Source organism: Garra rufa, chromosome 5, assembly GCF_049309525.1.
Source record: "Garra rufa chromosome 5, GarRuf1.0, whole genome shotgun sequence".
Lineage (NCBI taxonomy): Eukaryota > Metazoa > Chordata > Actinopteri > Cypriniformes > Cyprinidae > Garra > Garra rufa.
In genome coordinates, this window is record NC_133365.1 from 12,061,664 (window position 1) to 12,086,962 (window position 25,299).

The 25,299-nt window shown below is 35.4% G+C and overlaps 1 protein-coding gene across 1 annotated transcript; it reads right to left on the reverse strand.

Moving 5' to 3' along the window:
- Nucleotides 1–1,114: 1,114 nt before the first annotated feature.
- dnajb5 (DnaJ heat shock protein family (Hsp40) member B5) lies at nucleotides 1,115–21,610 on the reverse strand. The gene is made up of 4 exons (XM_073839399.1): nucleotides 21,370–21,610; nucleotides 18,864–19,118; nucleotides 13,446–14,086; nucleotides 1,115–2,325 (listed from the first exon to the last, which is right to left on the reverse strand). Exons 2-4 carry the CDS (start codon nucleotides 19,072–19,074, stop codon nucleotides 2,092–2,094), a joined length of 1,086 nt encoding a protein of 361 aa, XP_073695500.1. The 5' UTR covers nucleotides 19,075–19,118; nucleotides 21,370–21,610; the 3' UTR covers nucleotides 1,115–2,091.
- Nucleotides 21,611–25,299: the final 3,689 nt, after the last annotated feature.

Consider the following 25,299-nt stretch of genomic DNA (forward strand, 5'->3'; position numbering starts at 1 on the left):
AAACTTTCCTACAATAGAAAATAGTACTTTTAATCTTTTTAGCCATCATCTTCTTTTCATTGTCTGGAAAATCCACCTAGATATTCTCCCAGCTAAAGGCCTGTCCACACCTAGAATGATAATGATAACTATAAAGATCTAGAAATCGTTTCAAATTTAAGAGAATAGCAGAGTTCATACCACTACTAAAACGATAGCGATACAGGGGGACAATATCGTTGGGATCACTTTCAGAACGTTTTTTTTTTTTTAAAGCTGATGAACGATAAAACACTGACAGCTAATCAGACTTCATTCAAATTGAAACGGTGTGTGCATTTTAAAAAGCAGGCCACATTGCAGAGAAGCACACTGACATTGCACAGCAAACAGAGAAACATAAAATATAAAATTACCTCAGGAATTCAGCGCTAGTTTGGACATTGACTACGTTAGAGATCAGATAGTTTATGCTAGATTCATTGATTAGATGCATTCGAAACATGCATGCTGAGGACATATAGTGGTTGAAGTCGTGTAAATGCAACAAAAACAGACAGCTATTGTGCAAATGTAGTTATTGTTGTATTTATAGTTTATCGTTATCGCTCTTGGTGTATCCAGGCCTTCTCATGTTTCACAGAAACAATAACATCATATGTTTTTAGCAACATGAATTTGACTACATGACCAAATTATCCTTTTTTGAGTAAACTATCCCTTTACTGATGGTTACTGCCATACATTGTTTTTAGATAATCTAGTTAGAGTATTTGTTTCAATAATACTCTTAATTTCTGCTAATGAAAATAAAAAAGCTGGTTTAAGCCACATTAAGGCACTCAAAATTTCTGTGACCACCAAAGGTTTGCCATAATTGCTAGTACCTGGTACTTCAAGAAGTACCAGAAAGCACCTGTAGACTGTTGAAATGTGTGAGGGAGTGGAAATATATCAAATAGTTACCAAATGGCTCTGCTGGTGCTCAAAAATCCTAAAAGTCCAGACGTCTCCAACACTTACACAGACCACTTCTTTTAAAGGCTAAGCTCACTTACAGAATAAAAACTTTCTGATAATTTACTCACCCCCATGTCGTCCAAGATGTTCATGTCTTTCTTTTTTCAGTCGAAAAGAAAAAAGTTTTTTTGAGAAGAATTTTCCAGGAATAGTGGACTTCAATGGTGGCCAACGAGCTGAAGGTCCAAACTGCAGTTTCAGTGCAGCTTCAAAGGGCTCTACACGATCCCAGGCAAGGAATAAGGGTTTTATCTAGAGAAATTATTGGTCATTTTCTAAAAAAAAAGTAAACATTTATAAACTTCTGTAAACACTGGGTCGGTCACGCATGTGTAACTACGTAATGAGTGAGTTCGGGCTAGTGCAAGACAAGCATTTGTGGTTAAAAAGTATAAACATTTGTATTTTTCTAAGAAAATCGATAGGTAAGACCCTTATTCCTCTGCTGGGATTGCGTTGAGCCCTTTGAAGCTGCATTGAAACTGCAATTTGGACCTTCAACCAATTGGCTCTTGTTGAAATCCAGTATATGAAGAAAATGTCCTGGAATGTTTTCCTCAAAAACTTTCATTTCTTTTTGACTGAAGAAAGACAGAGATGAACATCTTCGAAGACATGGGGTTGAGTAAATGATCAGGAAATTTTCACTCTGGAAGTGAACTAATCGATTATGATTATTACAAGGAAAGGGAATTTAATCTGCTACAAAACAACAGATTCAGATTCAGAATAAATAGCCAGTTGTTGTTGGATTGTTTTCATCTCCATCATTACACCAGAAATATTAACCTTCCATTCAACAAATCAGTCATTTTGTCTTTCTTTTGTTTGTCTTCAACATGTTGATAAAGAGAATAAAAACTGCTAAGGGGAAATAACAAAAAAAAAGTCCTGGTTGTAAGCCTCAAACTACTCCACCATCCCAAAAAAATCAGATAAATTGATAATAAATTAAGTAAAACTGTAACAAAATATCAAATGAGCCTCTGGTCCTTACGACATATTTGTCCCTCTTCGAATTCAGCGTCTGTATTTTTGGGGAAAACGTGTGTTTGAAAAACGTAACCGCACAATGTATCCACTGATGTTCCTCTAAGACTGTGGTAGGTGCTGTTTGATGATCTCTCTGGACTGGGGTGGTATTCTGTCTGGGAAGCGCACCTGGAACTCCACTATCAAATCCCCACGTTGAGATGGATTTTTTGGGAAAGGTAGGCCTTCTCCACGCAGTCTCTTGATTGTGCCTGGTTTGATGATATCGCTGCAGGGCAATGTGATCGCTCGGTTGTCAATGGTGGGAATGTTCACTGTACAGCCACACAATGCCTATTAAAAAAAAAGCAAAGTGAAGTCAGCGCGAGAGCCGTTGATGGTATTTCAACACTTAAGCACAAACTCTACATGGCGACATAGAGACCTAGTGTAAGATGCCTCTATGATGTTACAGGCACAGGGAGCACATGTACAGTATATAGTTTATATAAAAATTGTATGTGTATACACTACCAGTCAAAAGTTTTTGAGCAGTAAGATTTTTTATGTTTCTTAAAGACGTCTCTTCTGCTCTTCAAGCCTGCATTTATTTGATCAGCAAAAACAGTAAAATTCTGAAATATTTTTACTATTTAAAGTAACTGTTTTCTATTTGAATATATTTTAAAATGTAATTTATTCCTGTGATCAAAGCTACATTTTTAGCATCATTACTCCAGTCTTCAGTGTCACATGATCGTTCAGAAATCATTCTAATTATCGATATTTAAAACAGTTGAGTACATTTTTTTAGGATTCCTTAATGAATAGAAAGATTCAAAGATATACCAATTAAAATATATATATTTGGGAATGAAATTATAGAAATTATTACTTTTATTTAGCAAGGCTGCATTAAATTGATAAAGTTATGATATTTCTATTTTAGATAAATGCTGTCCTTTTGAACTTTCTATTCATAAAAGAAACCTGAAAAAAATCTACTCAGCTGTTTTCAGCATAATAATATTAATAATAAATGTTTTTTGAGCAGCAAATCAGAATATTAAATTGATTTCTGAAGGATCATGCATGTGACTGAAATTCAGCTTTGAAATCACAGAAATAAATTACATTTTAAAATATATTCAAATAGAAAATAGTCATAATAAATAGTAAAAAATAGTTCAAATTTTTACTGTTTTTGTACTTTGGATCAAATAAATGCAGGCTCAGTGAGCAGAAGAGACTTCTTTCAAAAACATTACAAATCTTAATTATTCCAAACTTTTGATCTCCAGAATGAAAATAGTTTTATGATTATTCAAGTAGAGTTCAAATAGAAAACAAATAAACAATTACATTCAATATATTTCAATTCACATTTGATTAAAAACTTCATGCAAGAGCTGTGAAGTTTGGACTTGGATTGTGTGAATGTGGGCAAGCATGTGGGGATGTCCAAGTGTGTGTGTGTGTGTTATGCTACAGAAGGGGTAGCTGAGTGCACAGAAAGCTAATTCTGGCCACTGCTCTCATTTCACAGAGCTAATGAAGCAACTTAAAAAATCAGCTGAGGACATAAATTACAAGTCTCAAATCAGAAGTTGCCATGAAACTAAAATTAAATTCCTTCCACAGATGAAACATTTTCAAATCGTTGGAGTAATTTTCAAAACAAATAAGCAAAGCATAATAACACCATAGTAATGTCCTCATTTGTAGGTCGCTTCGGATAACAGCATTTGCTAAATTAATAACTGTAAATCACATGGAAGATGAAGCAACTCTTAGTTTAATGTTGAGAATATTCTCATTTCATGGTACTTGCGAGTATTGCCTTCATAATGCTAGCGAGACGCTGGGGCCAGTTGCATAAACTGATTAGACTAATCTTAAAAAAGTTAGTGATATATTTTTTTCTTCAAGACTGGTCATTAACTTTTTTATTCAGTTACAAAATGGTAGATTGGTCTCATTTGAATCCGCAAATTAGTTAACAGCAAAAATAATTACAGAATTCATGACTTCACTGGTTCATATAATCCTACAGTACGATTAAAGTAAACAGATTCGTCACACTTTTTATTACAGGGCTCCAGCTCTAGGATCCCCCCAGACCATCTGATAACAGTATAAATAGATCACATTTAGAAAAACTAATTACAAAAAATACAGGTTGTAACACTGGAAGGATTGTCACTGCAGTGAGGGAAGCAGCCACTTATAAAAGCTTGAAATTTACAGGATTAGATGAACAAAATCCTCCTACACCACCAGTCAAAAGATTTTTAATGTTTTTTAAAGAAGCCTCTTCTGCTGACCAAGCCTGCATTTATTTAATCAAAAAAAAAGTACAATTTTGAAATATGTGTACTATTTTTTTATTTGAATATATTTTAAAATGTAATCTATTCCTGTGATCAAAGCTAAATTTTCAGCATTATTACTCCAGTCTTCAGTGTCACATGATTCTTCAGAAATCATTCTATTATGCTGATCTGCAGTTAAAAAAAACATTTATTATTATTATTATTATTATCATCATCATCAGTATTCAAAACAGTTGAGTACATGTTTTTCAGGATTCTCTGATGAATAGAAAGAAAGATCAGCATTTATCTGAAATAAAAAGCTTTTGTAACATTATACACTACTATTGGTAGCTTGGAGTCAGTATAACTTTAGGGGGGGGGGGGTAAGTTATAGAAATTAATAATTTTATTTAGCAAGGCTTTAAATGAATCAAAAATGATGATAAAGACATTTATAATGTTACAAAGATTTATATTTCGGACAAATGCTGTTCTTCTGAACTTTCTATTAATCAAAGAAACCTGAACAAATTCTACTCAGCTGTTTTTAACATAATAATAATAATAATAATAATAATAAAGATATATTATTAGAATGATTTTTGAAGCATCGTGTGACTGGAGTAATTATGCTAAAAATTCATCTTTGAAATCACAGGAATAAATTACATTTTAAAATATATTCAAATAGAAAACAGTTATTTTAAATGCTAAAAGTATTTCAGATTTTTACTGTTTTTGCTGTACTTTGGATCAAAATAATGCAGGCTTGGTGAGCAGAAGATACTTTTTTTTAAAAAAACATTAAAATTCTTACTGTTCAAAAACTTTTGACTGGTAGTGTATATTCACTTCTGGAACTTCATATAACTTTATTTCTTTCTCATCTTCTAATAGAGGGGATGTTTCTCTGTGTTAAAGTGATAGTTCACCCAAAAATGAAAACTGCATTGACTTCCATAGTATTTTTTTTTCCCATACTATGGAAGTTAAGTGGGGTCTGCTTCAGCGACCATGTGGACATCTCAACCATCTGAACATGTGGACCAGTTTGGTTACTCACATTCTTTAACATATCTTCATTTATGTTCACCAGATGAAAGAGAATCATTTAAGTTTGTAATAATGTCAGGGTGAGTAAATAATGACATTTTTTTTTTTTTTTTTTGGGTAAACTATTCCTTTAAACATCAGGATAGCGAATAAATCAGGAGCACGAAATGGATAAATTCAAGACTTAAAGATTAAAGCTTGGAGCCTGCAGTTATTGCATGTGAGCTTATGCTGGAAAAGCTTCTCGTGAACTTTCTGCGAATACCAAGCACAAATATTGCCAGACAGCTCTGCTTAGCAGCTGCCTCAAGGGATGAGAAAATGTGTTTGCAATGACATCAGCTCCTTCCTACAGACAGCAGCGGTGTGGGTTGGGGGGATGGGAGCCATGGGATTCATGGAAAGAAGGGAGTAGCAGATACTCTCACAAAACAGTTGACCATGACAAGTTGCCAGGCATCTCCTCAACTCTGGCTAATGATGATGTTTCCCAAAGAGCAACTAGAATCAAGCAACCAAAGTTCTTGTTAGAACTACTGCAGAATTAAACAAAGACTGCTGGTGAACATAGTCTTGTTAAAAGAGATTGAAAAAAATGTTCTGGTCCACAACTAGGTCTGACAAAGAGGTTTGTCATTAAGCTGGACACCAGTACAAACTAATAACTGTATTCTAACAACTGCTGTGAAAGGCATAGGTTTAGCACAGTGTACGTCACGTTTGCACACATTAAAGCTGTATTCAGTAGTTCAGTGCTAATTTTAAAATGCTGTACACGTTAAGAAATAAACTTATTTTATCTTCTGAAGGGCAGTACTAAATTAAAAAATATGATATTTAGGCAAAATAAGAAAAATGCTTTTTTCTTCTGGAGCATCAGGTAAACATTTAAACCTTCTGTAATAGTTGCATATGAGTCCCTCTGTTGTCCTCAGTGTGAAAAGATGGATCTCAAAGTCATACAGTCATTGTTGGAAAGGGTTCAAATACACAGACATGCTGAAAAACCAAAGAATTTGGTGGACCTTAAGGATTTTTCTGAAGAACAACTTTTCAGGGCAATCAAGGGACTCATGAACAACTATCACTATACACAAAAACACAGCTGTGGATCATTCACCAACACAGTATTAAGAATCAAGGGGATGTAAACTTTTTGAACAGGGTCATTTTTATAAATTCAACTATTATTTTCTTTTGTGGACTATGTGTAAACATCTTTTATGTGAAATATCATATTCACGTCAGTACTAAATAAACAACATGCATTTTGTATGATCCTTAGGGCTGCAACTAACGATTATTTTAATAATCGATTAATCTGTCGATTATTTTTTCGATTAATCGATGAATCGGATAAAAAAAGGATTTACAACCCTTTATTCAAAAACAGAACTAAAATCTTTAGAAAGTGCACGAACATGTTGCTCCTTGAACTGTTATAATAATAATAATAAAATAAAAATGGACTAACACAAAAAACATACACATGTATGCTTTACATCTGCCAAATATATAGACTAAATAAACTAAAATTACTATCCGTCAAGACAGCGGCTTGCTGTGGTGTACATGCTGCATTTCCCTCAAGAAGCCTCTCAAATTAAATTCCTCAGTGCGCATTAAAAAAGTCATGTGACTTTGCACGCTGGAACGGGATAACTTGACTAACTCTCTGCTACATTCATTCTGCCATGGCGGTGTTTAGTGTCCTGCCATCAGCAGCGACCAGCTGGAAGAGTTCCGCATTCAAATGCACGCAAAACTGGCCTCAAAGCCCCAGCAAAAGTAATTACCATGAATGTGTCAAGGCAAAAATTAAGAAAATATTCGAATTACTTATTAATAAACTAGTATTTTCTGATTCAGTGTTGCAAAGATGAAATTGACGATCCTGCCATCTGCTCATTAATGCCTAATGCATCTTTATGGATTAGCTAATGAAAGAGTTTTGTTTTCGATTTTAATTATTTCGTTTTATAGTAAAATAATAATTTAAAGCTTTCTATAGATATTGTGTTTGTGAGGCAATTACCTGGGTTTCGGTTAATTATTGTGAAGCGCTCCTGTTTAAACCAAAGATATCAAGCGTATTCTGTTTGTTTTCTTTAAGAGCACATTTTGTTGATACTGTTAGTACACACAAACTAAGGTAGACCCTTTACAGTTCCGGCCCGGGTGGTAAATTACTCTTACCTTTATGAGCAAAAAAGAAATTCCACATTGCACTGGAGTCTCCATGCGCTGCAAAGCGCGCTTCTCTCCGCACAAACTTTGGAATTATCTTGATTGAATGATTAAACTAATATTGTGATATGTTTTAAGTTTTTTATATCAATGGATTTTAATTTAAATCGCGATGAATTAAGCAGGCTTTTGATCTGTCTGCCGCTGTTTGCTAGGTATAACTTTAAAAAACAAAAACTTGAATTTAACAAACAAAAAGGGTTCCAAATATATCTCTAAATTAACTTTATAAACTAAACGAACGAAAAAAAATGTAATCACTTTGCTATTAAAAACAGCAGCTGTGTAATGAGGAAGAGAAAGAGAAAAAAAGACGGCCAAATTCAGTCGGCCAAAAATTGATGAGCTGTCTGACATTTTTACAAGGAATGTTTGTTTAATAGCCTATTTAATACTCTTAGGCTACTTTCTTAATTAAATATATTATTTCTTTGATTTATTTTAGCGTTTTTAGGCTGCTTGTTTGCTGACTGAAGTGTAGGCTATATATAAAAAAACAACGTGCCACCGTCACAGCCCTATTCAAAACTGAGACGATTTCACCTCAGCAGAGCTCCTCTTTCTCCTTACGGTTGTGGTATGTTTTCGACACATTATACAGACAGACAGTGTTACAAAAACTATAGAAGTAGTTTTCTCCATCTCCACTGTCCAACGACCCGTACAGCAGCTGTTTTGCGATCGAGCATTGGCTGCTGTGAAAGTACGCTAGCCAAAGTAGGCTTAAATATCAAACATGTTTGATATAAATCGGGGCAGCATATATATATAATGTAGAAACGGTGCTTTATGCTCAGATGTTCCAGTTTTGCGCATAAGTTAAATTCGCATTTTTGGATGGAAACAGCTTATGAGGTGCCGAACTCTGCTGGCATCAGTGCGGGAGAGAGACTGAATGTGTCCACTCCGCTCTGCGCTCAATTTTTTTTTAAAAATATATATAATAACAACCAAATGTCTCTGCGTCGCGCGACACAACGAATCGATTATGAAATTCGTTGCCAACGCTTTTAGTAATCGATTTTTATCGATTTTATCGATTCGTTGTTGCAGCCCTAATGATCCTTTTTATTTTCTTAAAATAATTAACATTTTGCAGATTCTGAAAGGGGGGTGTAAACTTTTGACCTCAACTGTATATGGCGCAGGTCACCTCTCAATGTATTTCACCATTTTGAAATGACCTGACCTGCTGTGTTTCACTTACAATGTCAATCCAGCCCCAGTCACATGTTCTTGGTTAAAAAAAAACAGTACTTACACTATCAGAAAAAGACAAAATATATATATTTTATATTTTAACATTAACAATGTAATCAATATTCTATTTATTAAAGTCAAGTAGGAATCAATTAGTTGGTATTTTTAAGCATTTTACATTTATTCCAAAATAAAAACTCAAGGCAATAACAATCTAAACAGTATATTCTATTTGTGAACTTATGTTCGTTTAACTATTTTAGAATTTTTCGGATCATCTGGTCACAGACACCGAGATTTACTTTAAATTTCACCAAGCTGATTGCTCATTAAAAACTCCCACAGATGTTTTCGTGACATTTTAAGTCTTACTTTGACGTAACAAAGTGATAATATCTAAGTGTGCAGGTTGTTTACTTACTTTTTTAAATTAGTTTTCCCAGTAACTCCATTTTATTGTTCATTCAGACTGAAATGCAAATGTGCAACATGCACCAACACACAAGGCGGGATTTATCGCATGAACCAATCACAGCCTAACAAAACCAGTCATATCCAATCATATCGCGATGGAGCCATTGCCTTCTCTCACGTGCCTTTCCCTCATTTATTTTCAAATACCCCCCACTAAACCCACCACATGCTTTAATTTCTGTTTGAAAATGTTTCTGTAGAAAAAACAAGTGATTTATACACTTTTTAATGTTATATTTTGTAATATTGGTGTCGTTTTTTCTCATCCTATATTTAGAAGAGGCACTGCCTCCCTCGGAGAAAATCCCATCGGCCAGTTGTGTAGTTTGATAATGGGAAAAGCAATGTATTATCGTGTTTTACCAGCTTATTATTTATTTTATTATGATGTTTATTAGCAGAAAAAATGGAGGAATTAGTACCTGTATGACCGAACAACAAGAAACACTCATAAACAAGGTAGAAAGATTTGATTACAAAGAAAATCCTGAGCAGTGATGGCCAAATAATGTCTATTTTTGTTGGACAGGTAAGAGAATGTATTATTATGTAGATTCCTCTAGAATTACAGAACTAGTATCAGTGTAATTTACATAAAACTCAGAGATGATCAAACTGATCCACACTGATAGATGGCAGTGTAGCATCTACCACCATTGTGCCATTAGTACTTAAAGTAAATGAGAAACAGCAATGCTAATGTATGCTGAATGCACCTTTAAGACACTGTGCTCACATTAACAAATTAACTTCACTGATGCGAGATCACATTTGGAGCTGTCTTGAATATTTCAGCGTCATCATACAGATAGCATCATGTGCCCCCGTGTTTCCTCAGCACCACTGCTAGGGCTCTGTAGTTCTGCTGATGAGTAATTACTAGGTGAATGGGTTTGGAAATTACCAGCAGACAAGGACCTTATAGCTGTCTTGCTCTTGTACAAACCCATGGTCATTACCAGCATGCAATTAAAGCAACTCTGAGCTCTAATTAAAGCAAGTGCCTTGGGATCATCCAGATCATCTCTAAATGAAAGGTGATATTGAAATGAAGACAATGTGCCCCTGAGAACCGTCTAGATCCATGCTAAATCTGTCCTCTGAATGTGTCTACAATAAACAGGCAGATGAAAATTTGTGGGGCAAGTTGCCATCAGTATGCATGAGATGGTACCAGATGGCAAAACAGTTTGTGATGTTCACTGCCACTTATCAAGTTTCATTCTGGGCATCCAATGAGCGAGACCTTTAAAAGTAAATCACTGCCCTGAAAACACCTCAGAAACTATTAGCAGACAGATCAAATAGGCACTGCCAATGTAAAAGTTGTTGAAAGTAAAGTTAACAGAAAAAGACGTTTTCACCGGTGCTGCTCTGAAACACATCATGCTCACTCAAGACTGACATTAAGGCTATTTCTGCTGATGTCACTGATGTCAGTATTAACTGACAGTGGTTTTCTAGGTCACTAGACAAACAGAAATATATGCAGTTACTGTAGGCTCTAGTTATTATCCTCAGTGGGTCAGCCCATGAAAATCCCATTACATCTAGGCAACATCAATAAAATATTGAAATTATTGCTTTGATTAAAAAATTCATCAAATTTCAATGTTTGATGACTTGAGGCAGAATTTTCTGAGCTTTACTGAATCCCCTCAGGCCAGTACTGCAGCAGTGGCGCTAAGAGCGGTCATAAACACCTAAACCTTTATAATTAATTCCATGCTATGAAACAACAGATATATAATTCACAGGAATCTAACTTTTCAATTACAGTTGTGATATTCACCTGCTTGTGTAGGACTGGGTTTGGACTTCTGATTCACAAGCTTGCATTAGTTGAGAAAAAAATTCTCTCAACTAATGCTGTAAAATATACATGAGAGTCAGTTGGTACTACATTACTATTACAAACGCTTAAAATACACTCAATTAAGTTTTTATAATAATAAAGTTACAGTTACATAATTATATTTCTAATCCAATTAGTTTTTTGAAATTTAAACATGATGGCTGTCATAAAAACTTGACAAATTTATTCATACATAAATTAAACACTGAAGAACAGTAAACAATTATAATAGATTTGTTATATGGTGCATGTATTTAGAAAAATACCCCACTCTAGAGTTCATTTTTCTAGCTGACTAAGAAGTTTAGTCACCAAATATGTTTTTTTCTGAAGTTTTTCTGAAGTAAAGATTGACTGACTGACAGGATATGGATTTCGGTAAGTTGTACTCTTTCTTTTAATATACCTTTGGATGTTTTTTCATGTTAATTTCAAACTGAATCTGGTATTAAAGCAGAGGAGACTATCAGTTCACATGTACTTCGCGCTGCCGCTTCTATCATTCTACATAAACAGCGCCAAAATGGTATGTACTGTTTAAATATTTTAATAAAATGGACAGATTTAAAAATTTGAGACTTCATATCAAAAGTAACAAAGCACAAATCTTATTGCGATTTATTGGGAGGCGCGTTACAAAGTTCTGTGTTTTAACTGAAAACAGGCTAGACTAGTAATTAATAATGTTTCATAAAAATGAGGACCGATTAAAATTGAGAAATCTATATTTTTTTTATCCAGGCCTATTTATGTACGAAGAAGCAAACTGTATAATCAGTAAAGGTGATGTACTCAGGGCAACTGTTTGAGCAATGTTGCCAGGCAACTTTGGGCAATGTTGCCATCAATTGCAGCCAGGTGATACACAGGGCCCAATCTCAATGGAAAAGTGCCCAAGCAACACTGTTAAAAAAAGTTGCCCAGCAACATTGCTCAGAAAAGTTGCCTTGTGTATCATCACCTAAATGTATCATCTTATTTCAGGCAAATGAACATTCCACGTGCAACCTGAAAAAACACACTTGGTTCAGTCACATGACAATTTTATCGCAGTTTAACTCTGCAGGGCGAGTTCAACTCGCTTTTTCAAAGCAAGAACTCTGCTTTGGCGTATGACACCGCACCATGACATTCCTGTGCTCTCACACTGAAGTGGGAGAGAGAGTAAATCAGCAGTGACGTTGAGCCATGGAGGGACACTACAGTCACCAGGCATAATGTGCCCTATTAAGTCCTATAGCAAGTCCTATATATTAAGTCCTAATATGTATTGCAGAGTCTGCAAAATGGTAATTATTTTACCAAAATTAAAAAGAATCATACAATATGCATGTTATTTTTAATTTAGTACTGACCTGAATAAGATATTTCTCATAATAGACGTTTACATTTAGTCCACAAGAGAAAATAATAGTTGAATTTACAAAAATGACCCTGTTCAAAAGTTTACATACACCTGATTCTTAATACTGTGTTGTTACCTGAATGATCCACAGCTGTGTGTTTTTTGTTTAGTGATAGTTGAACAGTTAAACTCTCTCCTGTTCTTCAGAAATATTCTTTGGTTTTCCAGCATTTTTGTGTATTTGAACCCTTTCCAACAATGACTGTATGATTTTGAGATTTATCTTTTCACACTGAGGATAACTGCAGGACTCATATGGAACTATTACAGAAGGTTCAAACGCTCACTGATGCTCCAGAAGGAAACACATGTATTAAGAGTCGTCTTGTATGTTAAATATCTTATTCAGGTCAGTACTAAATTTAAAATGGCATGCATATTCCATGATCCCTCTTATTTTGGTAAAATAATTAACATTTTGCAGATTCTGCAAGGTGTATGTAAACTTTTGGCTTCAACTGTAAATTTATCCATATATACACACATAATAATGTTATGCAATAATATGTTTCCTAATGAAATGGCAGGGCACAGAAATTGCAGGGATAATGTAGGGCAATAAAACCAACAATGGTTTGCATGGGGAGAATAATGCAGCCAAATTTAGCAGCTGTGCAGGTAAACGAGGTCAGCACTTATTTTGGACTCAGTGGGGTTGATGAAGCCAAATGAAGCCCATTAATTTACCCTGTAAGTCCATGTGAATGAGGGCACAAAGGCCAAAGGGTGGTCTAGTGTTGAGACTGCAATAAACCTGTCTAATCTAAGTCTGGGTCTGTCTATTCTTGGGCTACAGAAGCCAACTGATAAAACAACCCAGTCTGCTTTGACGGCCAGTCAAGGAATGTCAAGAAAGCACACAGGTGCAAAAACTGACTATTATCCTGGCCAATAACCAACACTGTGTCTAAACGATAGCACATACCTCCTTAAGACCGATCTTGGCTGTGTAAATGATGTTGGATCCATCCCTTTTGAAGAGTGGGTGCCCTTTGTCTTTGAGCACAAATGCTATATCAGCAGGAATGTTCTCAGGTGTCTCATCACCCTCTTTGGGGAAGGTGATCTTGGTCCCTTCCTTCCAGCCTCTCTTGATGACAATGTTAAGGATCTTGTCCTCTGTCCTCATTGTCCTTCCATCCGGGTTCAGTCGTCGGCGAGTGATTCGCATCCGCTTGGTACATCCATGGAAGATCTCCTCCAGAGACACTTTAAGCTCATGTACCACCGGAGGGTCCTGTAGTTTCCTCCGGCCGCCGTGAAGGGGCTCGTTACGATGCCTTCGACCTCCGCCGTGATGAAAACCATTGATACCATTGAAGCCAAAGTGGCTGAAGGAACTGAAAGGATCATCATCTCCATCCATGTCAATGTCCATGTCGTGATCGCCACTATGATCATTAGTGCCATTAGTGGTTCCCCGCTGGCGTCCAGAGCCAAAGAAAATATCAAAAGGGTTGGAGCCTCCAAAGAAAGAAGCAAAGGTGGCATGTGGATCCCCATGGAAGGTGTAGTGATATGTAGTCCCTTGTCCAGCAGATGAGCCTGTGCCACCTGTTTTCAAACCTGGATAGAAACAGACAGGAGGAACAAATGCATCAGGGTTTTCAGTATTTACAAAGTTATTTTAAGTTCTGCTTAATTCCACAGGTGAGCATCTTCTTTGACAGTTTCAGGTTAGCAAGCTTTCTCTAGCTTACAGTAATGATATCCAAGTTTTTAAAAAATTATAGCTTTATGTCATCTCATAAGTACACCAAGGATTGATGCAGCCATATTAAGGGCATCACCAACTTAGTGAGTCTGCCACAGCTGTGCGAGAAAAGTGGATTTAGGACTTTGCTGGCCTTGAAAAGTCAATTCTGCTTGAGACTGATAAAACCTAAGCCTACCAAAATAGGATGACTTCTAACTATTATGGCCTACTGCATTCAGTATTTTAGGAAGTGTATAAATGTAGATTTCTCAGTGTAAAATTACTTTTTTTCTCAAAAGAAGCAAGTACACTACCAGTCAAAAGTTTTTGAACAGTAAGATTTTTAAGGTTTTTAAGGTTTTAGTCTCTTGCTCACCAAGCCTGCATTCATTTGATCCAAGGTACAGCAAAAACAGTAAACTTGTGAAATATTTTACTATTTAAAATAACTGTTTTCTATTTGAATATATTTTAAAATGTAATTTATTTCTTTGATTTCAAAGCTGTTTTTTTTTTGCATTATTACTCCAGTCACATGATCCCTCAGAAATCATTCTAATATTCTGATTTGCTGCTCAAAAACATTTATTATTATTATTATTAATATGTTACAGCTGAGTAGAAATCTTTCAGGTTTCTCTGATGAATAGAAAGTTCAGAAGAACCGCATTTATCCAAAATAGAAATCTTCTGTAACATTATAAATGTCTTGATCAATTTAAAGCATCCTTGCTTGATAGAAGCAATAATTTATATAATTTATTTCACCAAAAAAAAAAAATAATAATAATAATAATAATAATTTAGATAAATGCTGATTTTTGGATCTCTCTCTATTCATCAAAGAATCATGAAAAAATACTCAACTGTTTTAAATACTGATAATAATTATATAAAGGTTTCTTGAAAAGCAAATCAGCATATTAAAATGATTTCACTGAAGACTAATGATGCTGAAAATTTAGCTTTGATCACTGGAATAAATTACATTTTAAAATATACTCGAAAAGAAAAGAGTTATTTTAGAGAATTAAACAAAAACATTACAAATCTTATTGACTGGGAGTGTACATTGACACACAGTCCAGCTGGAACTCTTTATCAAAACCAACAGATGCCAACTTCCAAATTATTCCTTGACTCATTCCCTGTCCTAGTTAGAGGACACTCTACTTTATTGCATTACATTATTTGAAAGAGCCAAAAAACTCTCTCTCTATGACCTCTATTTCTATCTGTTTAGGGAAAAAAGAAAAACTGACTGCAACTTCTGAATTATTATATTAACAACCCTACAAACAGACTCACTATAATTGCCAACTGAGATGTTAATTCTGAAGTCCTGCTGGATAATTATCAAGTGCTAGCCTACTCCATGACGTAGCATGGAATAGCATTTGATTTAGTCTGCAACTGCTCACACATCACCATTTTGGGGTGTAAAGCTCAACAGAAGACGTGCCAAGTGTTTCTCTATTTCTTTTCTCCACCCCCGCTCAGTTTGGTTACAAATTCAAATCGCTGGACAAAGAACAGGAATACGCTCTTAAACAACCAGGGTACTTAATTTCTATTATTGTCCCTTAGCTGGCTTCTCTTAGTGGCCTGGTTATGAAAACATATTTTGGCAAGAACATGGAGTACAAATCCTGAGCAAGTGATGATCCTGTATGACTGAGAGACCAAGTGGTAGCTGACCTGTGTTTTGAGGTTCACTGCAAAACTACCTTCTTCACATTAGGATCAAACAATCATTTATTTTGTGCTTTTCACTTCTGTTAAAAACCATTAACACCCATGTGTTATGGTGGCTGATTGATGGCTTGTAACAAATGCACTCCTTCTAATGATCGCGACACAAGCTGACTCATCTTTCAGCTTCACATCTTCAACTCTTCAGTCTGCATACTTAATGCAGACATCTTATAAAACATGTTTCCAACTCATTCTTTGCAACTTCAATGAACTCCTCAGGCCACAACAACTAACACACTTTGATGATTGTTAAAGTGGGTCATTTGGTAATAACTGATTTAAATTTCTTATAATGCAAATTTTAAAAAACATAATACCTGAGTGTGAATCTGTGTTAATAGAGCCAAATTAGCTTGCTGCTGCCACAGCCTTTTGAGTGAACCTAATGGCTCTTTTTGCAAGCATTATGGAACAACGCTGCACTGATGCAAGGACCTGAAGCAAAGACTCTAAAAACAAAATTATTGCTTGAAAAAATCAGGAGTAAAGGAGGAATTGGCAGGTGAACCAAGTATAAAGACTCTTATTTTGGCATCTCGCCTGGAGTTGTGTTGTGTTGGCATAAGTGGGAACACTCGTCTTTGTTTCAGCAGACATTTTTCTTATTTTGGAACAGTGCCATGTTTATAGTCCTTGCATTTGTCAAAGAACTTTTCTGCATCATCCAGCAGTGTGAGGGAGTTATTTTGATTGTTGGGAAAAAGCAGAGGTGGTAAAGCTGCATTGACATTGTATAAAGAACAGTGGTCCAGCCACGTGAGCCACGACAAAGATTCTTTTAAGGACTGTCCTATTTGGTATTAAACAGAACTGTGCCTGGGTCCATTAAGTCTGGTTGGTATTAGCATGTATTGTTTTATTACAAAATATATGTTGGAGTACTTATTATGCACTATTTTAGACTGTAAATATGATTAAAACACCAATTGACCCTTTGCAGGGAGTTTGATTGACAGGCGATCTGACCAATCACAACGCAGAATCTGACATTTTTTGTCCGACAAACAAATCAGACAAGAGAGCAGATTACAGTTTTTTACAGACGCTAGGACACATTTCTCAATACTTAGGTCACTTTTGCAAAACTCTTCACACAGTGAGCACAACAGAAGTCTATGTGGGCTAAACTGAGGATCAATTATCATTGTTTTGGCACAAAATGCATTCAGTGACTACATCTCTCATATTTCATGAAATCTTTTCTCACTCAGACACAACAACTGCCAAAAATCTTTGTACGTACAGGACATTTTGCACGTGCTTACATACTGTTTTCAAAACTGTTAAACTTATGTTCAAAACAATAACATAATGCAAAACTGAATAAGACAGCAAAATTCAACAGTGATATTTTATTGAAACATATTTCAAATCTAAAAATGCAGTAGATTAGCATTACTATTGTATATGTATCAGTGGATGGTGTGTATACAAATTCTTGTATTTTGGAAAAAAAAACAACAACATAAAATATTGACGAATTCTGCATGTCTGATTCATTCCAGTAACATATATTGCAGTTCTAAACAATATATATTGCAGAGATGTGAACAGACAACAGAGATGTGTCCTTGTTTTACACAAGAAAACACTGTGTAATGCTACATGTTGTTAGTGTTTTTTAGGTCATTGTTTTGTGGGTGACAAAGTGTGTTTGTCGGCTGTCAACCTTTGCTAGTGTTCTGGAAGAATGAGTTTATTTGAGACCTGAATAAAGTGTTTTGGTAGTTTTAGTGCATTTTGAATGTGAAATGAACTGCTTTGCCAAGCTGAAAGTTAGTTAGGAGAATTGTGTGAAGAGTTTTGCAAAAGTGACCTAAGTATTGAGAAATGTGTCCTAGCATCTGTAAAAAACTGTAACGTCAGTGGATTTAAACTTGAAAAATAGTTTGTTTTGAGTCATTCTGTGGTTAAAACAAGATACCTTCTGATGCTTATTCATGTTTATTTCATGCTATAACTAGTAATAAACTTTCACGGGCTGCCTGAACTGAGGCACTAAAGTGATCTGTCGCGACACATTAAAGAGCCACAAAATAGTATTTATTATTTGAATTTCTTGAAAAATGACTAAATTTGAAAGCTGAGACTTTGTTTTATACATAAAATAACCTGCTCTGTCTTGTCTGTCTGCGTGTTACTCTGCAATGTATTTTTCACTGAATCCTGGGTTGTTTCATATTTCACACCAGACTCACAGTTAACCTGAGGTTAAAAATGAATCCTGGGTTTTCATAATCAGACATTTCACACTATATATTCCTTAAACATAGGTTACTATACAAAAAACTGTATTGCATATGTGACCCTCTACCACAAAAGCAGTCTTTAGTAGAACAGGCATATTTGTAGCAATGGCCAAAAATACATTGTATAGGTCAAAATTATCGATTTTTCTTTTATGCCAAATCATTAGGATATTAAGCAAAGATCATTTTCCATTAAGATATTTTGTAAATTTTCTACCATAAATATATCAAAATTTAATTTTTGATGAGTAATATGCAGTGCTAAAAACTATTTTTTTTATCCGTATCTCGGCCAAATATTGGTCCTAACAAATATTGGTCCTGTCCTAACAAACCATACATCAATGGAAAGCTTATTTTTTGACAGATTATGACTGGTTTTGTGGTCCAGGGTCACATATGTGAAATTTTCTTCTACCCAGGGTTGAAAGCAGAGTTTACAACAAAGATAACCCAATGTTAAGCACACTGTAAAAAGATATAAAGTTTAGTGTGTCCACAGCCATAAATAAACAGAAAACTGGCTAAATACTGATTATCAAAAGACAATTTCGCAGAAAGCTAATTATGGCCCAAGAATGAGTCTTAGAATCTGATAAGGTTTGGCTGTGGTTCTTCTGTAAATGGACCCAAGCATACTTACCATCCTCGCCGTATTGGTCATAGATGACTCTCTTCTTTGGGTCACTCAGAACCTCATAAGCCTCTGCTATCTCTTTAAACTTCTCCTCAGCATTAGGATCCTTGTTTTTGTCCGGATGGAACTTTAGGGCCATCCTCCTGTAGGCCTTTTTGATTTCATCCTCATTAGAGCCTGAAGGTATGCCAAGGATCTTATAGTAATCCTTCCCCATGGCTTTGATTTACAGATAGAGTCCTTCCAGAACCACCAAATTCTCTACAAAACAACGCAGAAAATAAGCAAGGTGAACAATAAAGTAATAAAAACACATTCAGGTTATACTGAAGATTCCTTTAGGTGTCAACATAAAAATAACAAAATTTTCATTCCGGTGTGGTGAGAAATTGAATCCGCCCTGGAATACAATGATGTAATTATACTATAAAAAGTATTTCAATAACTTATAAATGTGTAATTATCCACAATGATTTCTTTATTGAAAAAACTTATTTAAATGCTATAGCACTATAACGTCTGATAAATAATGCACGAGTAAATCAATTTCTAAGTGGTTTTAATTATCATTTGCTGTATATCTTGCCTCAGCATTGCTTCTGTATATATTCTTTCAGTTAGGAGACGATATGAAAGATGAGCAAATGCTAATTTATTTATAATATATCCATTGTATTTATGTTAAATGTATATTCAGAAAACGAGAATAATTCACTTGTGTTGAGTTCAAATGTTTATCCCACAAAACCAGCACGTGGACTAATAGGTAACAAAATAATTGCATTTTTAAATGTAAAATTTGCATGAAAATTAACAATTACTTAAAGGAGTAGTTCACTTTCAGAACAAACATTTACAGGTAATGTACTCACCCCCTTGTCATCCAAGATGTTCATATCTGTCTTTCTTCAGTTGTAAGGAAATTATGTTTTTTGAGGAAAACATTTCAGGATTTCTCTCCAAATAATGGACTTCTATGGTGCCCCGAGTTTGAACTTCCAAAATGCAGCTTCAAATGGCTCTAAACAATCAAAGCTGAGGAAAGAAGGGTCTTATTTAGCAAAATGATCGGTTATTTTAAAATATATATATATATATATATATATATATATATATACTTTTTAACCTCAAATGCTCGTCTTGTCTAGCTCTGTCTGTACTCTGTGTAGAGATTAAAAAATATATAAGTTGTAAATGTTTTTAGAAAATAACCGATCGTTTTGCAAGATAAGACGCTTCTTCCTCGGCTGGGATCATTTAGAGCCCTTTGAAGCTGCATTTAAACTGCATTTTGGAAGTTCAAACTCGGGGGCACCATAGAAGTCCATTATATGGAGAGAAATCCTGAAATGTTTTAATCAAAAAACATGATATCTTTACGACTGCTAAAAGAAAGACATGAACATCTTGGATGACAAGGGGGGGTGAGTACATTATCTGTAAATTTTTGTTCTGAAAGTGAACTACTCCTTTAAAGTTTTGGTTTGTTTTTGTAACACAGAAACAACTTAACTCTTGTAACACTGTTCTATTATGTTTTAAAAACATAATTCTACTATGCAATTTAAAAGACATTAATGCTCATTATAACGAATTTTTAACTATAAAAAATAACGTGATTTCGCAGGTATTGTAATCAGGCGCTAAAAATAATACCCATTAAAAGTCAACTGAACCAATAAGATCACTTTGTGTCCTAATGGACACCCGATTCCGGGTGGGGACTGGATTTCTCATGACACTGACAGAGCCAGTCCTGAAGTGTTTGTGTTTGCAGCGCTCACTGTGAAGTGTAAAATGTAAAATCCGAAGCGGATCTACAGTAGAAAGATTCCAAAATGCTTTGAACTCGAGGAAACTCTGTCGCTCCAATCCACTTGATTTGTTCCACTCCGGGTTTCTGTCTCCGTTGACATTTTAGAGCTTGAAGCTTTGCTTGTCTTCTTCTTTTAGAACTATTTTCATTGACATGGCAGAAATATGCTAATTAATTTGCCAGTTTGTGTATTAAACGTAAATTACTTGATATTACCTCCTTGTCAAGTAATATCACACTCACAATCTTTGGCATTTCAGCTGTGCTGACATAAAAAACAGTAAAATTACTTGTGCCTAGAGCTTCTGCTGCAATCAGTCAGTGCTCACGATATCCATAGGAGAGAAGAACCAGACAAAAATAAAACACCGTAAAATTCGACAATTAAAGAGTGTTTTACACAGCATCGTGTATTTAAAACTAAACTGTACGGAATAGCGTTGAGAACATCTAGATCATCTGAGCGTGTCGTTTGGGCGGCACTGCAGACTGGAGAGAAACACTAACAAAGACTTGATGTTCAGCATATTATACAGAGCAGTTTCGATTTAGACATAAACACACATGCATTTAAAAGAATGGAATATTGCAGGCTTGTTTTTTTTTTTAATCTCTTTTGCGTTTGACTAAAAACGCTGTTTAAAATACACACACTACCATAGAGGCATTCGCCAGATCAGAGTCAGTAAAGCTCACCAGTTACAATATCTGCAGAACAATGATGCCGGTTTGCCGCATCCGACAGGAAATCCTCATCGCTATATCAAAACCTCTGAGGTCTCCCGGTATTCCTCTCCGGTATTTAATGATGTCATGGTGACCACCAATGAAAAAAATAACGGATGACTGGTGACTGAGTGATATCTGACTGACGTCAGTTAGACAAGCCTGACCTCTTTATGTATTCTTCGCATAAAAATAGATGTTTGGATTATCCGCGTCTGCAGCAGCAAACAGCTATAAAGGCTCTCTCTGCAGAGTGTGCACACCAGAGTGCGATTAAATTAGACGCAAGCAGAGATGAAATCAATCCCCAAACCTTCCGAGCTGTCTAAGCAGAAGGCAGTGAGGGTTTGAGACATGCACTTTTATAAAAGTAAAGATCACCATAAAGATCTAAAAGCCTGATGCTGATTACAGTCTATAATCTGCTATTATCATATGTTCAGTATTGTATCAATATCAATCATCACTAAGAATTCATAAACCCACACCGTATTTTTGTGTAATAATTCTCGGTGAGCTACTCAAGTTGTCAAATTCCAGTGAGAACCACTAAGGCTTTTTAAAATCAGACTAGCTTTAAAAATCTCACAGTGAAATCAAAAGGGGAAAGATAAAGACTGTCAATCGCATTTGTATTTTGGAAGAAACACAAAATAGAAAACAGAGCTTACCGTATGAAAGTATCCTTTAGCTGTCTGCCGGTTCGAGCTGCATGACATTCTACTCCATTCGGTAAGCCACGCCCCTAATTTGCATAAGGACAGCCCTGTACACTCAAATAAATCACTTCAAATACATTCCACGAAGCCAGTACCATCTTTAAAGTCATAACTGCCTCCACACATATGTATACAAATCTATTGTATATTATTGTGTGTGTGTGTGTGTGTGTGTGTGTGTGTGTGTGTGTGTGTGTGTGTGTGTGTGTGTGTGTGTGTGTGTGTGTGTGTGTGTGTGTGTGTGTGTGTGTGTGTGTGTGTGTGTGTGTGTGTGTGTGTGTGTCTTTGGGTCTGCTTTTAACCTTGAGAAAATATGGGAGTGTATGCATATAAGTGACTTAATGCAGTATCCACTGTGATTTCTATTGCTTATACCTCTTTTTACTTCCCAGCATGTGCTCTTCACTCAAACAGAACCTCAAACTTGGCTAAGTGGGCTCGATACAGCTGTCTGGCCCTGGATCAGGCTTTAACACGGCAGGGGACGAGACTCTCCACTGATGTCTGGAATCTTACTCTAAGGTCACTCCACAGTTAAAAGGTATTTCTACATTCAGCCTGCTTTGTGTACAGACTTTATTCAGGAAGGCTGTTATGTAAGTTATGTAAGCTTTTAGATTTCAAAAACTAGATATTTACACTTAAGTCAATGTTATGCAGTGCTCTGAGAGTTAGGTATAAATTTGTACATTTTGTGCTTCTGCATTCTAAAAAATGCTGGGTTACAGTTGAAATCAAAAGTTTATATACATCTTGCAGAATCTACAAAATGTTAATTATTTTACCAAAATAAGAGGGATCATACAAAATGCATGTTTTTTTTAATTTATTACTTACCTGAATAAGATATTTCACATACAAGACATTTACATATAGTCCATAAGAGAAAATAAGTTGAATTTATAAAAATGACCCGTTCAAAAGTTTACATATACTTGATTCTTAATACTGTGTTGTTACCTGAATGATCCACAGCTGTGTGTTTTTTTTAGTGATTGTTGTTCATGAGTCCCTTGTTTGTTCTGAACAGTTAAACTGTTCGCTGTTCTTCAGAAAAATCCTTCAGGTCCCACGAATTCTTTAGTTTTCCAGCATTTCTGTGTATTTGAACCTTTTCCAATAATGACTGTATAATTTTGAGATCCATCTTTTCACACTGAGGACAACTGAGGGACTCATATGCAACTATTACAGAAGATTTAAACACTCACTGATGCTTCAGAAGGAAACATGATGCATTAGGAGCCAGGGGGTGAAAACTTTTGAACAGAATAAAGATGTGTACATTTTTCTTATTTTGCCTAAATATCGTTTTTTTTTTTTTTTTTCATTTAGTACTGCCCTTCAGAAGCTACAGAAGAAACATGTTTTCCAAAAGACAAAATAACGCATTGTGTTTTTTTCTGAAGCAGTTATTTACTGTAAATATAATGTATATTTTACTGCATGTTTACTATATTGTTAAATATGATTACTTAACAGTATAGGCTACTTTTCCCTTAACAAATTTGTCTCTCTTTTTTTTTTTTGGATAAAAAACTCACTCTATTAACATGCAGATGAGTCATGCTAAATTCAGCGTCGTGCTGTATCCCATTTATTAGTTTGTTCGAGTGAAATGTCATTGCAAAATCCTCATGTCTTGGTTATTTGTATAAAGTTAGCTTACATCTTTAAATAGACAGAATTGAAGAGCGGGCTGAACGAGGTGGACTGATGGGAATAAATGCACCTGAATCATCAGAGCACTTGAGTGTGGAGGAGAAATGTAAATGATTGAGTGACTCAGAACCTCCCACAGGTGACAACTTAAGTGCAGTGACTTTGCCATATTACTGATAGTCATTTAACCCCTTACATGCAGTATGAGAAGATGGGTCTGAGCAAAGTAATTATTTTTATTATTATTTAATTGCAAGTTGTAATGGCAGATATAACACTGGTGTGGTTTCCTCATCAAAAGCCCCAGACCAGGCTAGTCCAGGACTTCCCTAAAGACACCACATCATCCAGAAATACCCCCAACCCACAGTTAGAAAAGCATCTCTATGGTAACCTGCCCTACAGACTGTACCTCCACTGTCCATCCACCTCTTCAGCACTTCACATGACTAAACGACTAAATGACTTAATAAACAAATAAATAAAATCCCACTCACATGTCTAACTGAATGATTTCTTGCAGTGCAGGGGTGGCATATACAATTCCAAAAACCTATTTCTCTTTGAATACAATAGCACCTGTATGACACAATGTACGTCATTCTGTGGTCACGCATAGTGGGAACACTGTCTGTACAAATGGGGAGAAGAGAGAGAGAGAGAGCGAGACAGCACGCTGTGTTTGAACACTGGGTAACAGAACAAATTTCACACACAAAATGTACCTCGACACCAGACAGCATAATGGTAGCCATGACAACTGGACCCAGAGCTAGACAGTGCATCTATATCTCGACGCCTCTGTCAGCGGCTTCTGATACCACTGACATCTGTCAATACAGAACAATACGTAACAAAAGTCTGTTTCATTAGGGAGATTAGAGATGACAGTTTAGTGTAATTGATGATGTTCTCTGAATTCCATCAACTAATAAAGGGGGACATTGAATGCAGATAAATGTGTCTTAGCAGTGTGTGGACACAACCACCCACAATGATAAAAATCCATTCACTTTTCTCTTTTTTTAATTCCCAAAAAATCTAAACAGTCTCAATTATCAAGCCGTTTTGATTTTCTGAGCAGTATGATGTCACACTGCTCAGGCTCCGCCCACTGCCACTGACAGACCGTTCTGTATTTGCATATTTCTGCCATTAGCCAGTTGTATGTTGTCCACCATTTTTGAGAAATAAACTCAGAATAGCAAGTTTATATCTTGCAATTTACTTTTTTCTCAGAATTGCAAGTTTATATCTTGCAATTGTGACTTTTTTACTCAGAATTGCGAGTTTATATCTCACAACTGTGACTTTTTCTCTCAGAATTGCAATTGTGACTTTTTTCTCAAAACTGCGCATTTTATCTAGCAATTCTGACGTGTTTTCTCAGAATTGCGAGTTTATATATCACAATTCTGACTTTTTTTTATCAGAATTGAGTGTCTATCTTGCAATTGTGACCTTTTTTCTCAGAATATAAAGTTTATATCTCGCAATTGTGACTTTTTCTCAGAATTGA

What these genes read in the sequence shown, in the direction of transcription:
- dnajb5 (XM_073839399.1), bottom strand. Translation starts at nt 19,074, where the DNA reads ATGGGGAAGGATTACTATAAGATCCTTGGCATACCTTCAGGCTCTAAT. An exon ending in TGACCAATACGGCGAGGATG is followed by an intron (nt 14,087 to 18,863) that starts GTAAGTATGCTT and finishes GTTTCTATCCAG; the next exon opens with GTTTGAAAACAGGTGGCACA. An exon ending in CCAAGATCGGTCTTAAGGAG is followed by an intron (nt 2,326 to 13,445) that starts GTATGTGCTATC and finishes TTTTTTTAATAG; the next exon opens with GCATTGTGTGGCTGTACAGT.